General features: G+C 42.3%; 1 protein-coding gene across 1 annotated transcript; it reads left to right on the forward strand.

Annotated features, from left to right (window-relative positions):
- The first annotated feature begins 7,936 nt into the window (after positions 1 to 7,936).
- On the forward strand, positions 7,937 to 16,699 carry RP9 (RP9 pre-mRNA splicing factor). The gene is made up of 6 exons (XM_052692671.1): positions 7,937 to 8,179; positions 8,858 to 8,888; positions 9,654 to 9,783; positions 10,125 to 10,216; positions 11,474 to 11,535; positions 13,761 to 16,699. The coding sequence occupies exons 1-6, from the start codon at positions 7,995 to 7,997 to the stop codon at positions 13,945 to 13,947; spliced, it is 687 nt and encodes a 228-aa protein (XP_052548631.1). The 5' UTR covers positions 7,937 to 7,994; the 3' UTR covers positions 13,948 to 16,699.
- The last annotated feature ends 748 nt before the right edge of the window (positions 16,700 to 17,447 follow it).

A 17,447-nucleotide genomic window follows, 5' to 3' on the forward strand; every position in this document is an offset into this window, starting at 1 on the left:
ATCAATTTCAGTGCAGGATACATACATTTATCAGGAAGTATATATACGTATGTGTTAAAAATAGAAATGCCCCTGTCTTTGTTTCATGAAAAAGAAATGGGCACAATGAACCAGGTTTTCCAACCTAAATACTTCTGAAAATAGAGACCGCAGAGGTTAAAACTCGCTTTTTCAGAAAAGCTGAAAAGTCAGCACTCTGCTCATAAGTTACCTAATGTAACACAGGAAGCTGGGGGCAAAATGGGAAATGTGCTGGTTAGTAAGCCATAAAAATTCGTATGGACAAGAACATAGAATCATAGAATGGCCTGGGTTGAAAAGAACCACAGAGATCATCTGGTTTCAACCCCCTGCTACGTGCAGGGTCACCAACCAGCAGCCCAGGCTGCCCAGAGCCACATCCAGCCTGGCCTTACATACTTCCATATACTTTAAATATATTGCAATATATTGCAACATACTTTAAATATATTGCAGGCACCCACAAATTCAGAGTATTTGTACGTATACGAATACGGCAGAGTGTTGTATTAAGTTGCAGAGAGGTTTAGATATTCATAACCAGGGAAGCATGTGGTAAAGCCACAGCCTATGGTCTATAGATTTTTATAGGTTTATGCACGAGCAGTGAGGAAGGCTGCTGTATGTTGTCCTAAATTCCCCAATAGTGAGGATCTGCATCTACAGTGGAAAAGATGTAGGAGACTGCGCACCAAAAAAGTAATGAGCTAAATATTAGCCTTGTGCCATGCAAAATATGGAAAATGGTGAACTTTCATATGCAGCATGCAGTCTCACAACTCAAGCTGCAGATACAAGTTGCTGCAACCAAGGAGCCCACTGTTTTTCTGAAATTTATTGTTCTTACCTATTACAAAAGGTTGTCACCAAATCAAAGAGGAGGGTAGAAGCACTACGCATTTATCTGGAGACTAAAAAGCGAATCCAGAAGCAGCTCAGTCACTAAGGTCTGAAAAATGATTGGTCACAATTAAGTAATTTATCGTGCTGAAGTTTTATCTTGCCCAGTCTGTACTCTGTCTGCTGGAACTGTTATGTCTATAGTGAAAAATAACGTCGTTAAAAATAATAATGGTTTGTTCCAGCCTTCTTTTAAACAAAGCTGCCTTAATAAAGCTGGTTTGTAAATTAGGTGTGGACTGTGACTCCCAGCCCAGAAGACAGAACCCACTCAGGATGGCCTCCCCCATCCTCTGCCCATTGTCTATAAAATACCTTCTGGAAGCTGTACGTGTTGGGAGGAGGAGAGGAAACAGTGCCTCTGCAAGCACTTGGCACAAAGTGAACTGTGTAAACTTTCTTGAAATGTAAGGATGTCTGTTCTACCAGAGGTGAAACCAGCCTGCGTTTTGAAATGAGCACACAGCAAATTCATTTTGCTGCCTTGGCTGAAGGGATTTATTTGCAGAGGTGATGTGAAAGAGGCAAGTCAGGTCAGTTACCTCCCTGCATACCAGCACCGCAGCTGCAAGCAGCAAACAAACCTAAGCAAACTGGAAACAGAACACCTTGTTATTTTTCTACTCCCACATTAATATTTATTTGAGAATCCCCTGGGAACTGCCTGTAGTGCATAGGCGTTACGGAACAGTGCTCTCTGCTTCTTGTGATTGTATGCAGGCCTAAGAGCAGCTTAGCACTGCAGTGCCAGTGCAAGATCACTGCAATCATCTCCACTAGTTAGTAAGCATTTCTTGATTCTTGCACAAATTTTCATTTTCTTTTTGCATCTTAAGAGAGAAAAGTCTTGTATTTAGGCGTCAACTCTTAACACTACACTTCCACTAAATATTTCCACATCATTTTGGAACCGGATTCACGTGCATTCATTGGTTCTTCACTGGTTTTCTGAATTTTAGATGGGAAGGCGTCCATCTCTCAAACAGTTCTAGAGTTATATTCCAATAACCAATTTCTAGACAGGAAAATAGTTTTAGGTCAGACTTAGACAATTGAGTGCTTTCAGCTCACCATCATATTTTGCCATTCACATGCAGCTGGTTAAGTTCATGTTGATCCATTATTGTCCCATGCTTAAACTTTCTAATGCCTGCACTGTTATGTCATACTCGTAGTGGAGGCCCAAGAAATACTCCTCTGTATTGTTTGCTTTTTTTTCCCCCCCACAACCTTCAAACTGTTGATTCCAGAAAACCTGATTTAATGTTTTGTTAACACAGCCACCTGTGGCCAACATCTACTTGTTTTGGCAGCATCACTGGTACGTTATTAAAATTACTTCATAACTGGCAGAACACCTCTGATTACTTAGTTTATTCAAGCATGATCAAAAATTAACTCATAAGGCTGACAGGAGAAAGCCCATTAGAGGATGCTAAATTGGACTTTTTACACACTACATGAGTGATATAGAAGAACACAGGACAGGCACAGATCTGCCCAGAGACAGTCTGGACTAGGAAAGAAAGTGTTTTCTATCTCTGTAATGATATATTTGTCCTTTCATTTCTATACCTATATAGTTACAGCTGGCAGTAATCTTCAGTAAAAGTCACTACAGTGGAGCATTGCTGGATGGTATTCGTTGCAAAACTAGAGTGCCACTAAATTGTAATTTTGTGTGCTTGCTGTGAATTTCAACATTTCTATATGAGAATTCCTCTTCTCATCAGAGCAGTTCTGAGTCAATGAGACCCTTGCTTAGCTAACAGTTCCTACACTGCCATACCACTACTCTAGGCTTTCTGTAATTACCTCCTTGACAGGGGCAAGGAAGGAGAGGATCCAGAGCTGTGAGTTTCCATTTCTTTCTTTTCAATTGCCTAGAAAGAAGCTATTAGTAGCTTGACATATGGCAAGTATGTTAAGCTTAAAGAGCTGTGAACTTTGGATAGTTCTGAAAAAGAGTTAGGGTTTAAATGAGTACAGCTGTTGTGAATGGAACTAACCAGTCAGTGATTTTAAGAGGAGAAAATCATCTTCCTGTTTAAAAGAAGTGGCAAAACAAACTAAGAGTCTTTGCCTTAAAATTTTAGAAAGTGTTTCTTTCTTTCCTTATTTAATTTTCAGTTTCTGTGATGCACTGAAAAAGACTGGAGTCTTTTCAGGCAACTAAACCAATGTTCCCCTGGAAAGCTGGCAGCTTGCAGGGGACATACCAAGAGCAGGTACTGGCACTGAGGTTGAGCTTGACTATTTCACTTGGTGCTCTGGGCATCGTTAAAATAGGAACTGTTTTATCAGTCAGCATCTTACAGAATTTCAGGAAGCAACATTCAGGAAACAAATCTGCTTTTGCAAGGGAAAAGTTCTTACAAATCAGTTACCAATGTAAGAATATCACCTAAGCTTGGAAGGAGGAATTTCTTGCAATGATGAAAAAATGAGGCTACCAGGCAAAGAATCTGGCCTTGATCCCTGTTGAAGTCAATAGCAATATTCCTGCTAACTTTGATGACAGTAAGACTACACCCAGTAGGGTTTAAGCAGAAATATATATAGATTTAATACACGAGGAACATCCAATCTGGAAGAATTATCATCCCTCTAATAAGGAGTTCAAATTGCAGCAATCCTGACTTAACCTTTCATCTGTCAGAAACAGATGAATAGAGAACTGTGGATTCTTTGTGTCTGCCTGTTTCTTATGAAACCAAAGCCATGCCCACTCAGCCTGGGCACAAATGATCCCACAAATGATGGTATATTTTGTAGGAATGTGGGAGATCATCCAAGGGTTGTCAGCCAAAATTTCCCTTCCCCACTGTTGTTCCATAATGTGCTGTTAGCATTTCAGTGTTCCTACTGCATGCAGCTTACAAATGTGCTCAGTCCTTATGGAGGCAAACTACTACAAAGATTGAACAAAGCTTTGCCTCGGTACTGACATATCTGGGTCCTGTTCTCAGTATTTAATTGAAGATGCAATCTCATATCACCAGTATACTACACAAATAAATGTCCATCAAATAAACCCTTGTTCTTGGAAAACATGTCAATGATGCTTAACAAAAAAATGGCTTAGAATACTCATAGTTGCATGTTTATTTGTAAAGACCAGAAAGCAAGGGCAAGAGCTTGTGAAAAAACTCAGTGATTTAATGTCTCTAAAGTTTTAAGTGAGGTAAAATAGTGAAGAGAGATGGGAGATAGATCATTTTCACTGAGTAATGACATGAAAAGACAGTAAGCATTACAGTTCTGATGGAACCTTATACTGCCACTACAAACTCCTGGAAATCAAAAAGATAGTATCTCTGCAGAAGGGTGGGTGAAGCTAATCCATAGAATCAACTATTACAGCCTTGGAGAACAGAATTTAAAGAAATAAAAAAACAAACAACCAAAGTACCAGCTTGCCAGTCTTCATAATAGATCCAATAAAAACCTGAAGTGCTTAAAATGGAATGTAGTCTTACAAGGGGACTTCAGCCTAAAACTGCAGTTCAGGTAACTCTTCTCAGCTGCTGCCCCATCCTACTTTCCAATCACTCCTCCTTGCTTAGCTGTAATGCTGTCCTGCAAGTGCTCATTTTTGAACACTCACAGCAATCTACTTTTCGCCGAAACAAACAACTCAATGCCTAGATCATATCTGTGCTGTGCTGGAACCAAAGCTTTGATGCCTTTCTGACCAATTTTCCTAAAAGGATTGTACCTGCAGATATCTACAGAGGGTCAAAGCTGTACCAAAGCAGCCTTGGCCATGGTGTTCATTGAAGAGTCTGCTCCCTCACTCCTTTTCTGTAATGATGTATGGCAAGAAACACCACACTGATGGTTCAGCTATGCAGGAGCATAATATTCCCAACCAGTGTAATGGTGCTCATAGCATTGATTCTGTTTTACATGAAGAATTACAGTTTCCAGTACTGGGTTGAGCATCCCTTCTAGTGTACTTAGAGCCAAATTCAGACACATTTGTCTTTCTGGCCCCATGAATCTCAAAAGCTTTTCTTTACTGTTTCTCTGTGGAGAGGAACACAAATGGAGAGTGGGACGACCGTATTAGCCATAAGTTAGAGCAGGCATGTCCAGTCTGCAGAAGCCCAGCACAGTTCACACTATGGCCTGCCACATGCCTGTATCTGTCCCAGTGGCAAGTTGAATGGGGTGCTACGTCAGGGCAGCCACACTGGTTCCTGCAGCAGTCACTGAGGACACACATGGTAGCTCCTAGCAAGCAGGTTGCAACCACCAGTGGAGTGGCAGACATATGCCACTGCCCTGCAACATGTGCTGCTGAGGCCTTACCAGTCCTTTGGTGCCACACTACAGTGAGAACAGGGAGCACTTCTGCTGTCCTACATCCTTGTCGACCTTCTGTGCTCAGTGCTGAGAAAACTCAGTGCCTGCAGCCTGCCCTAAGCTGTCATTTGCCTAGGTCCCTCCCAAACCTGAAGGCCTGGGCTCAGCTCTCACCTCACAGAGCAAAGTTTTCCAGACTGCGGAGTCCAGGAGGAGAAACAGGTGTCCCAGTGCAAACTCCAACATACCAAGAAAGGAGAGGCACTTACTCCAGATTGGTGCACAATAGGCACTGCTTGGGCTGAAATCAGGACGTGGGGAGGGTGCAGGGCTGTGCTGACTCACCTAATGGCAAATAATTGTGTGCAATTTAATACACTGGCAAAACGTAGTCCTGTGAACTGAGAAAAATATGCAGCCTTGCTTTCCGTTTTGACACAGGAATTTGAGAAGAAATTTCAAGACTGCAAAAACAAACAACCAAACAAACAAAACAAAACCATGTTCAGTTGACATAAATACAGTACTTGCAAATTTTAAATGGAATGCATAGAGCTGCAATCACTTGCAATCTCTTTACCAGGCCTTTATAAGACCTCTCTTAGCAGATGTTTATTAGATAACTACGTCTTACTCACGTTATCACATTTTGGCAGTACATATGTTTGGGAACTACTGCTTTTGAGGATGAAGTATAGGAAGATTTCATCAAAAACCTCTGACGAGCACCTGGAGAATTCACTAAGAACAGCAGCCACTGCCATCAAACTGAAGTGATGCATTAGGATCACAAAAAGAATAGTTAATATCTCTCTGGTTTTGTGGTTTTATTGCTCTTTGTGAGCAAAAAATGCTCAGTGGGTGCATGCCCAGGGCCAGGCTGCACTCCTTGGCAGGGAGGTGTGGGGCAGGGGGAGGCTGCAGGATAGGCTGTGCTGGACCATGGGTTGGACATGCCTGGGTTAGAGTATTTTTTGAGATACCAGGGTCATTCTATCTGCTATCTTTGGCAGCTGCACACCAGGCACACCGGATTCAGACTGTGCACAGGCTGCTGTGTGTTCTGGATCCCATGACGAGGTGCTTAACTTCCTGTGGAGGCTATCATGGGTTCTGGATTCCTCTCCTCTGCGTAATATAATCAGAAACAGATCCCATCTCAAAGCTCTAGCCAGCCAAAAATGGAGAAAAACAGATTGGCTGACATTCCACCACTGTTACACTCTCATAGGCACACTGATGCCTACGGGGTGACATAGATGCAAATTAATTTGGCCCTAGTATTATCATTTATAGTTCAAACATTCAGTTGTTTATAATAAAAACACAGTCGAGGTGGGATCGTGAAACACACAAGCTTTTCAGATCATTTGAACTGCAGTAGCAATTGCAGTGCTTGCAGGCTGGAATTAGAGTGCTGTGACAGCCAGCGGTTGCAGTATGAGAACAGTTCCCCCAAATTAACTTCTTGAAATATCTGAAGCACTGTAGTCAAATAAAGAAAAGAATGTCATCTTCAAGTATTCAGCCTACTAAGTACACAGAACCAGAGCCTCAGCTAATGTAAACCCTTTAACACTTCACAGATATTGAGGATTTCTGCTCTAGGACCAACAGAGCTGAATATAACCATTATGCTTTTTCATCTCCCTCTTTCTTCGCTGTTCTTTACTTTCTGTTCTTCCCTGAGGACTGATACTAAAGCAATTGGCTCACTGGGTTAGTGTGCAACAGAGGCAGGAATTCAGGGCTTTTCTCAGCAAAGGAAAACGAGGAACTTCGGAGTTATCTACAAATGAAGTGTTAAATTACTGATCACTAATTTAACAGAAGGAAGAGGACAGTATACCACTGTCTGTCTTTGCTTCCTCTAGGCAGCCCCCAGTGCTGCTGTGACTGTGCCTCAGGCCTCCAAGCCAGATGCTTACCTGCTCCAGACTGGCAGAACTGTGTTTATTTCACCCAAGCTAGGGCAGTGAAGGGTAAATGAAAGTGAGGCTGGTATGGTTTCCTGAGATCTTTCTTTTTTCTTACTGCACGCATCCCTTCTCAACCTTGGAATTAATTATCTTTTCTATTACTGTCCAAAGGCATTGGAAAGTCAAACATTCCTAAATTTGACTAATCTATTGGTTAGAAAACATGAAATGAAAGGCATTTAAGCTAGCAAAATATCACTGGAATTAAAGGGGGACTGAAAATGCCTATTGTGTCACTTGAGTTTGCTGCCAAAATAAAGTCTCTATTTGGTAAGCGTGCGCCCAGATGGTACCTAACTTTTAGTAATTATTGCCACTTCTCTAAATAGAGTGAGTAATTGATACTACATCTCATTTAGGTCCTTTCAGACATCGTAAATATAATTGCAGGGCCTGGAAGCATTTCTCCTGCTTTGCTCATTGCTTGAAGACACACGGCCACGCATGGAACCAATTGCGATTTGGCGTTACCACAAAGCAGTGCTCCGGTAGCAAAACACCGCGATGGAATCGGAACCTGCGGACGGACGCGGCGCTCCGGCAGCGCTCAGAAGGACGTGCGCTGCTGCTCAGGCAGCACGGCCGAGCGGGAGCTTTTAGCAGCGCGTCCGCGGCTCCTCGGCACCAACGGCGAACCGAAGCGGCGCCGCACCGACGCGGGCCGCGCTGCCGGCGGAAGGCGGCGCTTGGCCGAGGCGCCCCGCCCGGCCCGGGAAGTGAAAGCGAAATGCGCAGCGGGCGGGGCGGGGTCTGCGCGGTGTGACCGCCGTGCTGAGCGCCGCGCCGATGTCCCACGGGCCGAGAAGGGGACGGGAGGAGGAGGAAGAGGGAGCGGCGAGGGGCAGCCGGGCGCGGCACGGGAGCTCCCACGAGTCCGCGGGCGGCGGCGGCAGGAGCCAGGGCCGGCACGAGAGGAAGAGGAAGAAGCAGGAGGCGCAGCAGCTGCAGAAGCTCCAGCACCTGGAGTCCTTGTAAGGAGCGGAGGCCGTGCTGCGAGCCCACCCGGCGGGGAGCGGGGCTCGTCCTTCGGGCACGGCGAGCGTTCTGCCGCTGGATAGGCGCGGGCCTGGCGGGGCCCAGCCCTCGGCCGGCGGCGGAGTCCGGCTCCGGCACCCCGCCCTCCTGCGGGGCTCGGGCAGCCAAACCCCGGCGCCTCGCCTCGGCCTCGTGGGTCCTGAAAGCGGTGAAAGCGCTTCAACTCTTAACCTTTGCAGCGCTCTGCTCCGGGGGCTTTGGTTGTCGCCAGCCGTGGGTCAGATCGGGGCCCCGGGGCTGAAAACAGGGCCGAAATGCGCGGGTCGCTCGTCTGTGTGCGTCCAGCTGGGAGGTCTGCAGAGCCCGCTTTTACACGTAGGCAGGTCTGTTCTATTTGAGGAGCTGACAGGAGGCCTGATGGCGGCTGCAGCGCCGAGCTCCTCGCAGGAGCATTCACAGGAGATGAGTGCTGCAAAATGGCAAACGCACGGCAGTTTGAGAGCACGGGGTCTCAGCATGCTTGCATCCAGCTTTGCTGCTTGGTTACTGATGAAGTAAAATTGAAGGGAAAACGGGAGGTGAAAATTGTAACTCCATCCCATCGGGGTACTGTATTTTGTCAAGGATTTGTTTGTGCTAAGCTACAGAGTAACAACATTTCTATTGCTTTTCAGCTATGAGAAACCTCCCCCAGGGCTAATTAAGGTTGGTACCTGTATTGCCGTGCATCTTTAGCTTTACAGGTGATTTTCAGAGAGTGTCTTTCAGCCCTTGTATCCTACTTAAAGGGCCTAGGAGACCTATACAAATCACAGAGATAATTCCTTCCAGAGGGCAATTTAGAGCTCCTCGTTTGCAAGCGAACCTTTTTGATTCCCTAAATCTCAAGCAAAATGCTCAGAGTCAAATAGGATGGTACTGGTTCCTTCACAAAATCTTAGGACAGAAAACAAATGTAGTACTTGGTGTGGGTGCAGGGAAATCGTGTGCGGTGAAGCGTAGTTTCAGTTTGTATGGCTTCTTTTCAGGATTCTTCTCCATTGCTTATGTTCAAAATACTTGTGTAAAAACACTTTTGTAGTGATTACTGTTGTTGTCAAATGTATATAATGAAACCATAATCTGGTGTTTTTAACCCCCCAGTATACTTCTTCATGTTGTTAAGGCTATTTCTAGTTGTTATGTTTTCTTGCGACAAAGAAGAAGTCTTAGCTTCTGCTGATTTTTCAATTCTATCATTTATTGAAAAAAAATTGCTAGGATAAATGTCCAGAAAATCTGAAGTAGGAAAGGGCCAGGGAGAAAGACCCTTCTTGTGTTGCAAGAAAAATAAATGTTAGAGAAAATAGTTTTCATATTAAATGGAGGCCTGTACACTTGGAATATTGATTCTTACAAAGGTGGGCTGTTCCCGTTGCTGTTTCTGTTTGTTTGTTAAGGTGATATTATTGTGTTTATCTTTCTCCACAGGAAGAGGAAACAAAACCAGAAGACTGCATACCTGATGTACCAGGCAATGAAAGTGCACGAGAATTTCTGGCACATGCCCCAACAAAAGGGCTTTGGATGCCTTTGGGAAAAGAAGTCAAAGTTATGCAGTGTAAGGCTGAAAATGTTCCAGGTGTCACTGCATCTTCATATAGCTGTCTTCTTACACTGAGGGAGGGCAGGATGTGTGGCGGATGGATGACAGGATCCAAATAGTTTGGCATCATGTTGATATAAGACAATCAACAGATTAATGTAATGGCCTTCTATTTTATGGCAGCTACATTTATCAATGTAACACTTCTCTTCCTCTCCCTCTCCCTTTTTTTCTTTTTATTTTTTCCAAAACTGAAAATATTTTCCATAAGTCTGCTTCTTTGTGTTTTGTTTTGTTTAAATGCTGGTCTGGCTCACAGATGCAATTCACTGTTGGTTTTTTTTTTCTTTCCCAAGGTTGGAGGTGTAAACGCTATGGACACAGAACAGGGGATAAAGAATGCCCATTCTTTATTAAAGGCAATCAGAAACTGGAACAATTTAGAGTAGTGAGTACAAATGTTGCATTATTATTGCCTGTATTTTTGACATTGGTGATGAATAATATTGCAGGTGAAGAGAAGCCAGATAGATGATGATCTGTTAAGGACTTTTCTTCTGTCTCTAGTTTAATACAGAGGCCAAAAGTCTCCTAATAAAGAAGAAGCTACAGATGTGGCTGGATGTTTGGCTGCTTTAAAGAAAAATCTATTCTGCAAGAGGAAAATAATTAACATTTAAATTGGAAATCTTCAAGAACCTCTTTCAACTGTCATATTCAGTCAGTATTTACAGCATAAATTTTTGCAATAAAACACAACAAATATGTTTAGTAAAGCCTGAGCTGCCTGTTACAGCTATTTCAAGCCTTCTGCTGTCACTGACCAACCACATCATGAAGCCTGTTGTCTAGGTGTGTGATCCATCCATTGTGTGCTATTCTGATCTTCTGCTATGTGAGACTGCATCTTTGTTTTTCAGATTCTTTCAGCGTGGCTTCTTTTGCTTTGCACTGTTAAAATATATTTTAAGTTAGCATCACTTTGTGTCTCATGTTTTTCTATCTGTGAAAAATGGAATCCAGGCTCCTTCTGTCCAATAAGAATGGTGTTGCAAGCAGTTATTTGACTCACATTTGTGACCAGATTGCCTCTATTCTTCATATTTTTTTCAGGCTGCTTCTCTGTTGCATCAAACTCTTGTGTTATGTCAAGGGCCATTATAGTCCATTCCCACCATCTTTCATTTGCTACTGAAATTTGAATTCCCACCTTGATCAGCATCTGATACCATTTCTCTGTCTCTCTGTTTGCTGAATCTTGCAACAGAAATGGTAGCCTCAATTCTTCTTGCTGCATTCTTGCTTGGCATGAACTGGCCTTAAATATCTGCAAGTTTATTTGCTATCTTCCATCACAACTATCTTTTACTGCAGTGCCTATTCAATTTAAACAGAACTTGGTTAAGAAGCAATAGTAATAGTACATAAGGACAGCTCCAATTTCCAGTACTTAGCAACTGTATTGCCATGTGTTTGTATCTGGTGTTTTAAAATGTGCTGTCAGGGAACTGTATGTACTATTTTGAACCTCAGTGTTCCTTCTGTGTCTAGCTAACTATTCCTACAGTATATGTTGGGAACCTCTTAGTCAACTGTGACTGGAGAGGAAAAGCAGCAGTATACCTAAGGAGAGCCTCGTTCATCAGTGATGTAACTACGTAAAAATCAGCTCACATTAATGAGGCTCCTGTTTTTCATTTTAAAGGCACATGAAGATCCAATGTATGACATAATAAGGGAAACGAAACGTCATGAAAAAGAAATGAGGTAAGTGTGCCTCTGCAGTAAAATGCATTTTCAGTTTGATTGGATAACGTGATTCTGATTTAGGGTTTGTGGTTGAAATGCTGATATATTACCCTCACCAACCAAACATTTTTAATGACGGTTTCTTTCTATTATCAGAGATTAATGCATTTCTGCTTTCTCAGTGATCATTCTGTATACTTCCTGCCTCTTTAATACCTTCTACATTTGTTCCCAGAACAAAGTTCAAAGAGGAATCCTTCATTTATACCACAATGTTTGGGTACTTGGATCTTATTCTCTTTTAGGTCTAATAAAAACATTTTTCATTGGCTTCACTAGTTGTTTTTATGTCAAAAATCTTTCAATAGACAGGAAGGGATGGTTTTAGGTTAGCTCTAGGCATCAGATTCTGTTCCTCATGTGAGGTCATTGTTCAGTGTGTACAGCAAATATCCCTCCACATTTGTCAGGAATTTGTGAAAGCTCAAAGGACGAGTTCTTGTCAAAGATACCTCTGCATCTAAAGTAGAATCTGCCCAGGCAGCTTCATTGACATCATCTCTTCATCAACAGGACGCTTATTTTCTTGATATTATAATCCCCATGTGCACCTTTGTGTGCATAAAGTTAGAACTTCTTACAGTGGTCTGGTGATTGCTTTTGTCTCTTTATTCTGTGCTTAATTAAATTACATTGGCTGCTCTGAAAGTAATGCCTTCTGTTTTATTATGTTGGCCCACAACATCAGAGGCGGATGTTGGTGGTATGGCAGTAGAGACTGACCCTTCCAACCAATATTCCATTACACTTTGCTGTGAAACTGACGGCAGCAGAGAAGCAGTTTGACAAAATGTGCCTGACATAGAAGTGCATCTGAAGCAAAGGGGTGGGATTGAATTTCTCTGTGCAGAAAAATTGACACCCACTGACGTTCATCAATGCTTGCTGAATGGTTATGGAGATCAAACAGTGGATGTCAGCACAGCGAGGTTAGAAGGTGGTACGTTTCAGCAGTGGTGACAGTGACATAAAAGACAAGGCACATTCTGGACAGCCATGCACAGCTGTCACATCACGAAATGAAGAGCATCACGATCAGCTCGTCCACATGAATTGGCATATTGCAACAGAGCTGAACGTTGCCTTCAGTGCACTGGAAATGATGGTGGAAACTTTGGAATGTTGCAGAGTTTACATAGGTGAGTCCCATGAATGCTCACACAGGAATGGAAGGAACGCTATGAAAGCTTGTCAGGATCTATTGAACCAATACAAGAGTGAAGGTGCCAGTTTCTTGGATTACATCGTTACTGGTGCTGAGACATGGTGTCTACACCACTACAAGCTGCAGTCAAAATAATAGTCCATGGAGTGGGGACGTGTGAACTCCCAGCAAAGAAAAAGTCCAAGATGCAGCCATCAGCAGGTAAAGTAACGTGCACTGTCTTTTGGAATAGGAAACATATAGGTAATGCTTCTGGATTTTCTGGGACATGGACCAACCATCAACTCTGATGCTGTACTGTAATGATGACTGAGCTGAAGACTGGAACTTCTATAGTCAGGCCAGAGAAGAAGACAACCCTTATTTGCAACATGATAACACCATGCCACATTCCAATTTGAAGACCATGGAGTACACCGCCAGTCTTAGATGGTCTGTCCTACCATGCCCACCATACAGTGTGGATTTGGCACCTTCAGATTTCTGTCTGTTTGGGCTAATGGAAGGTGGACCATGTGGGTACAGCTGCTCTGATAGCATCATTGCTAGGAGTCCGTGGGTGCAGATTTAAATGTGTGTCATGCAGGCCCTCATTCACTGCTAGCAAAAATGTATGGCTAACGGTGGTGACTATGTTGAAAGATAGTGTTTTGTAGCTTTGTAGAATTTGCTCTGTCAAATAGTTTTATTGTGCTTCTTTTAACTTATTGTAGTTAGTTTCAGTGGGAATAAATAGGAGGCATTACTTTCAGAGTGACTTATTTATGCATTGTCAAATATGCTAGTTTGTGATATCCCAGGGGATGGAAAGATGTTGAATTCAACGTGTGTATCTCAGAAGAGGTTGTCATCAGTCTGAAAATTGATGGAAGTTGTAATTCAGCAAAAGAGGGAGCATTCCCCTGCTCTTTGCATGCAGCTTCCATTTCTCAAGCTAGGGAGGAAAGAGATGAAAGCTAGAATAAATTGTTACAAGGAGAGTCTATAAAGGATTCTCATTCATATTTTTTAAACACAGGATACAGCAGCTGAAGCAGCTCCTTGAGGATTCCACCTCAGATGACGATAGCAGTGATGACAGTGATGACGATGATGATGAAGATAGCAGCAGCTCCACTTCCTCGGATAAACACAAGAAAAAAAAGAGAAAGAAGGAAAAGAAAAAAAAAGAAAAGAAGAAGAAGAAGAAGAGAAAGCATAAATAATCTAAATCTAATGAGAATGACTGATAGCAGTCACCTACTGCATGCTCATTGACCTCTCCCCTTCCCTGCCCCCACTTTTGAACTGCCTAGAAAGACCCAAAGAATTAGGAAGAAACTAGCAAAAGGGGCTTTTTAAAACTACAGATGGATACATGTAGCATCCTTCACTGGCTTTTTTTTCTACCCCTCTGCAGTGCTGCAGCCAGAAAAAGGAGAGCTGTGCTGAATGAAACACAATCATACATATCTTTTAACCATGAAACTTGTGCAAAGCATCATCCAACTTGGGCAAATTGTTAGGTGGCTGCCAGCAGAAAGCCATCACTACCGTGGTGGAAGAACTCAGTAGACTGTCTGCTGAAGCATATTTTCACCACACAGTCATTAAATTTTATACAAAGCCTCATTGCAAGGGGGCTGCAGTTTGCACTGGCAGTTCACTTACAGTGAGCTACTGTGTTTTTTTCCTGCATACTGCCTGTGTTTTGAAGTCCACTGTACTTAACTTGCAGCTGGGGAAATAACACTGCTGAAGGGGGGGGAAAATGTAAATCAAAGGAATTGGAGACAGAACCAGAGTGAGTTTTTTGTTAGCAAAAACTCAATGTGATTGCAGCAGACACAGTTCTATAATATCTAGAACATTCCCTAACCTGTAAGACTGAGCCAGCTGTGATGATGCTAGATGCCAATTTCACTGGTAGGGGTGGTTTTTGATTATTTAAAAAAGGGAGTGGTGGTTCATGTTGGAAATGAGAAAAATGCATTTCTGCATATACTTCAGTATCAGTTGTTTTGATACATTTGATTTTTTTTTTTCCTTTTAAAAAGGCTTGAGGAAGTGAATTCCAACTTATGTTGTATGTTTACTAGAACTATTTCATGTAGTAATAGTATATGAATCATCCCACAAGAATATAAACATCTAAAGAAGTTTCCAAACGTGCTTGTAAACTACAGAACAGTAGCAAAGAAGTGTAAGCAGGAACGATGTTATACACCGACTACAAGCTCTTTCTTTTAAATAATGTTCCAAGATAAACTTGACTGGAACAGCTGAGATTGTGATAAGTTGTTAGAGTAAATTCTCTCTTTTTGAAAGAGATAAATGTACAGCAGTACAAAGCCCTGATTTGAAGGCCTAAATATTCATGGGTGCTCTGCAAAAGAAAAAATAGAATTGCTCTGAAGGGAGTAGGTAATACCTGATCTCATGCAGAACTTAGTCTCTGTATTTATGCTTATATTAAAGTACAATGAACATCAGTAACCAGTGCCTGCAAAATGAAGACATCATACACTCAAGTGCACTTAAGTTTTTTGGCAGTGTTTGTTTTTTTCCTCCTTCACCTGAGGCTTTGGAAGAGAGACAGGAATATATGCATTAAAAAAAAATGTGTTTTTTCCCCTTCTGCATATCTAAGCCATTTAGTAAAAACAAAACTCCATTCCTTGCCAGTCATTCTCAATGAGTTAAACTAAGGTAGACAAGATGTATTTAGAAGAAAAATAATCCCTCAATCACATTTGAGACTTCACATCTTCAGTGAAGTCAGCAAAAACACATTCATTGATAAAGGAGTTGAACAGCTTGCAACTTAAATATTGCTATATCCTAGCAACCTTAGAAAGAGCATTTGAACTGAAAACGAGCTCCAAGGAGAGGGACTTTAAAGCCCTTGTGGTTAACAGGTTGGCCATTGAGTATGCAGTGTGCCTTTGGGGCCAAGATGACCAGTAGTATCCTGGGGTGCATCAAGAAGAGTATGGCCAGGAGGTCAAGGTTAGTTCTCCTCCCCCCATACTCTACCCTGATGAGGCCACTTGTGGAATACTGTGTCCAGTTATGGGCTTCTCAGTTCAAAAAAGAGAGGGATCTTCAAGACAGAGTCCAGCAGAGGGCCACAAAGATGATTAGAGACTTTGAGCATCTCTTGTATGAGAAAAGACTGAGAGACCCGGGACTATTCAATCTGGAGAACAGAGAGGATCTCATCACTATTTACAAATATCTAAACTGCAGGAGTCGAGTCGATGGGGCCAGACTCTCTTAAGTGGTTTGCAGCAATAGAATAATGGGCAACAGGCAGCAACTGGAACACAAGAAGTTCCATACAAACAAGGAAGAACTTACTGTCAGAGAAACGGAGCACTGGAAAAGGCTGCCCAGACAAGTAGAGCCTCCTCTGGAGATATTCAGGATCCTCAGGATCCATCTGGACACCTTCTTGTGTTACTTGCTCTGATAGTAGGGTTGGATTCGGTGATTTGCAGAGGTCCCTTCCGACCCTTACAGTTCTGTGATTAATCAAAGCAGTATCCTTGGGCGAAATTCCCTAATTGTTTAGCTTGTTGTCTCACCAAGCCTGAATGTTCTGCTGGTGTTCTGTCCTCCAGTATTATTTACCACATCATTACAAGTGACTGGGTAGTTGATAATACTGATACAGAGAACGGATTTAAAGCTCCTGGTTCTTCAACCAGAAGGATTTAACAGATGCATGCAGAAAATTTATAATGGCTTGATTCTCTGTCTTATTCCACATAATGCTAAGAAAATCCATGTTTTGAAAGCACTGGCGATCAGACAGATGCCGGAAGCCACAGCAAGTAAAGCATAAACCTGACACATTACAGGGAATTCTTAGTGAGTTTGAGTAGAGCAGGGGTAACCCAAGATCTGTTCTGTTACTCTGGCTTTTATCATTTCAGATTCTTCTGGAGCTTAGCTTAATTAAAACAAACTCAGCTTTCCCCTTTTTTCTCATCCCATTCTTTGGGAATCGGTCCATTCCCTTGGTCTGCTCAATAGAATTTCACCTACAAGAATCACAAAATCACCATGGTTGGAAAGGACCTTCAAGATCATCCAGTCCAACCATCTTCCTGTCACCAATAGTACCAAACCACGTCCCTCAACACAAAATCCAAGCATGCTTACTTTAAACAGTCCCGAAAGATTCAGTACATATCAAATGCAATTTAACTTTTTATTTTGAGATACCAAATCACTGTTCTGCATCAGACTAAACATCTATTTAACCCAGTATCTTCTTCCACTCCTGGTCAATAGTCAATGCTTAAGAAACACAGCAGGGTAAACTGTAATGGTATTTCACACACATGCACAAATCTTAGATTGCTTGAGCACAGTACTTTGAATCACAAATTTTATTTTAGTTAGTAACCCCTAGTAGATTTTTTTTTTTAAATACCCAATCATTTCTTTAAAAATGTATTTCCTTCAGCAAGAATCTCCTACAGATTAATTATTAATTAACAGAGAAACATCACTTGTTCACGGGTGTCCAGTCTTTTGGCTTGCCTAGGGTGCATTGAGTGAAGAGGAATAATTTAGGGCCACTAGGTCGCTCTGAAAGTAATGCTTCCTATTTATTCCCATGGAACCTATAACAGATTGAGTACAGCAACACTGTTTGGTAGAGCAAATTCTTAGCTACAAAACACTTTTTCAGTACAGTCACTACCTTTGGTTATCC

Source organism: Tympanuchus pallidicinctus, unplaced genomic scaffold, assembly GCF_026119805.1.
Source record: "Tympanuchus pallidicinctus isolate F22 unplaced genomic scaffold, pur_lepc_1.0 scaffold3, whole genome shotgun sequence".
Lineage (NCBI taxonomy): Eukaryota > Metazoa > Chordata > Aves > Galliformes > Phasianidae > Tympanuchus > Tympanuchus pallidicinctus.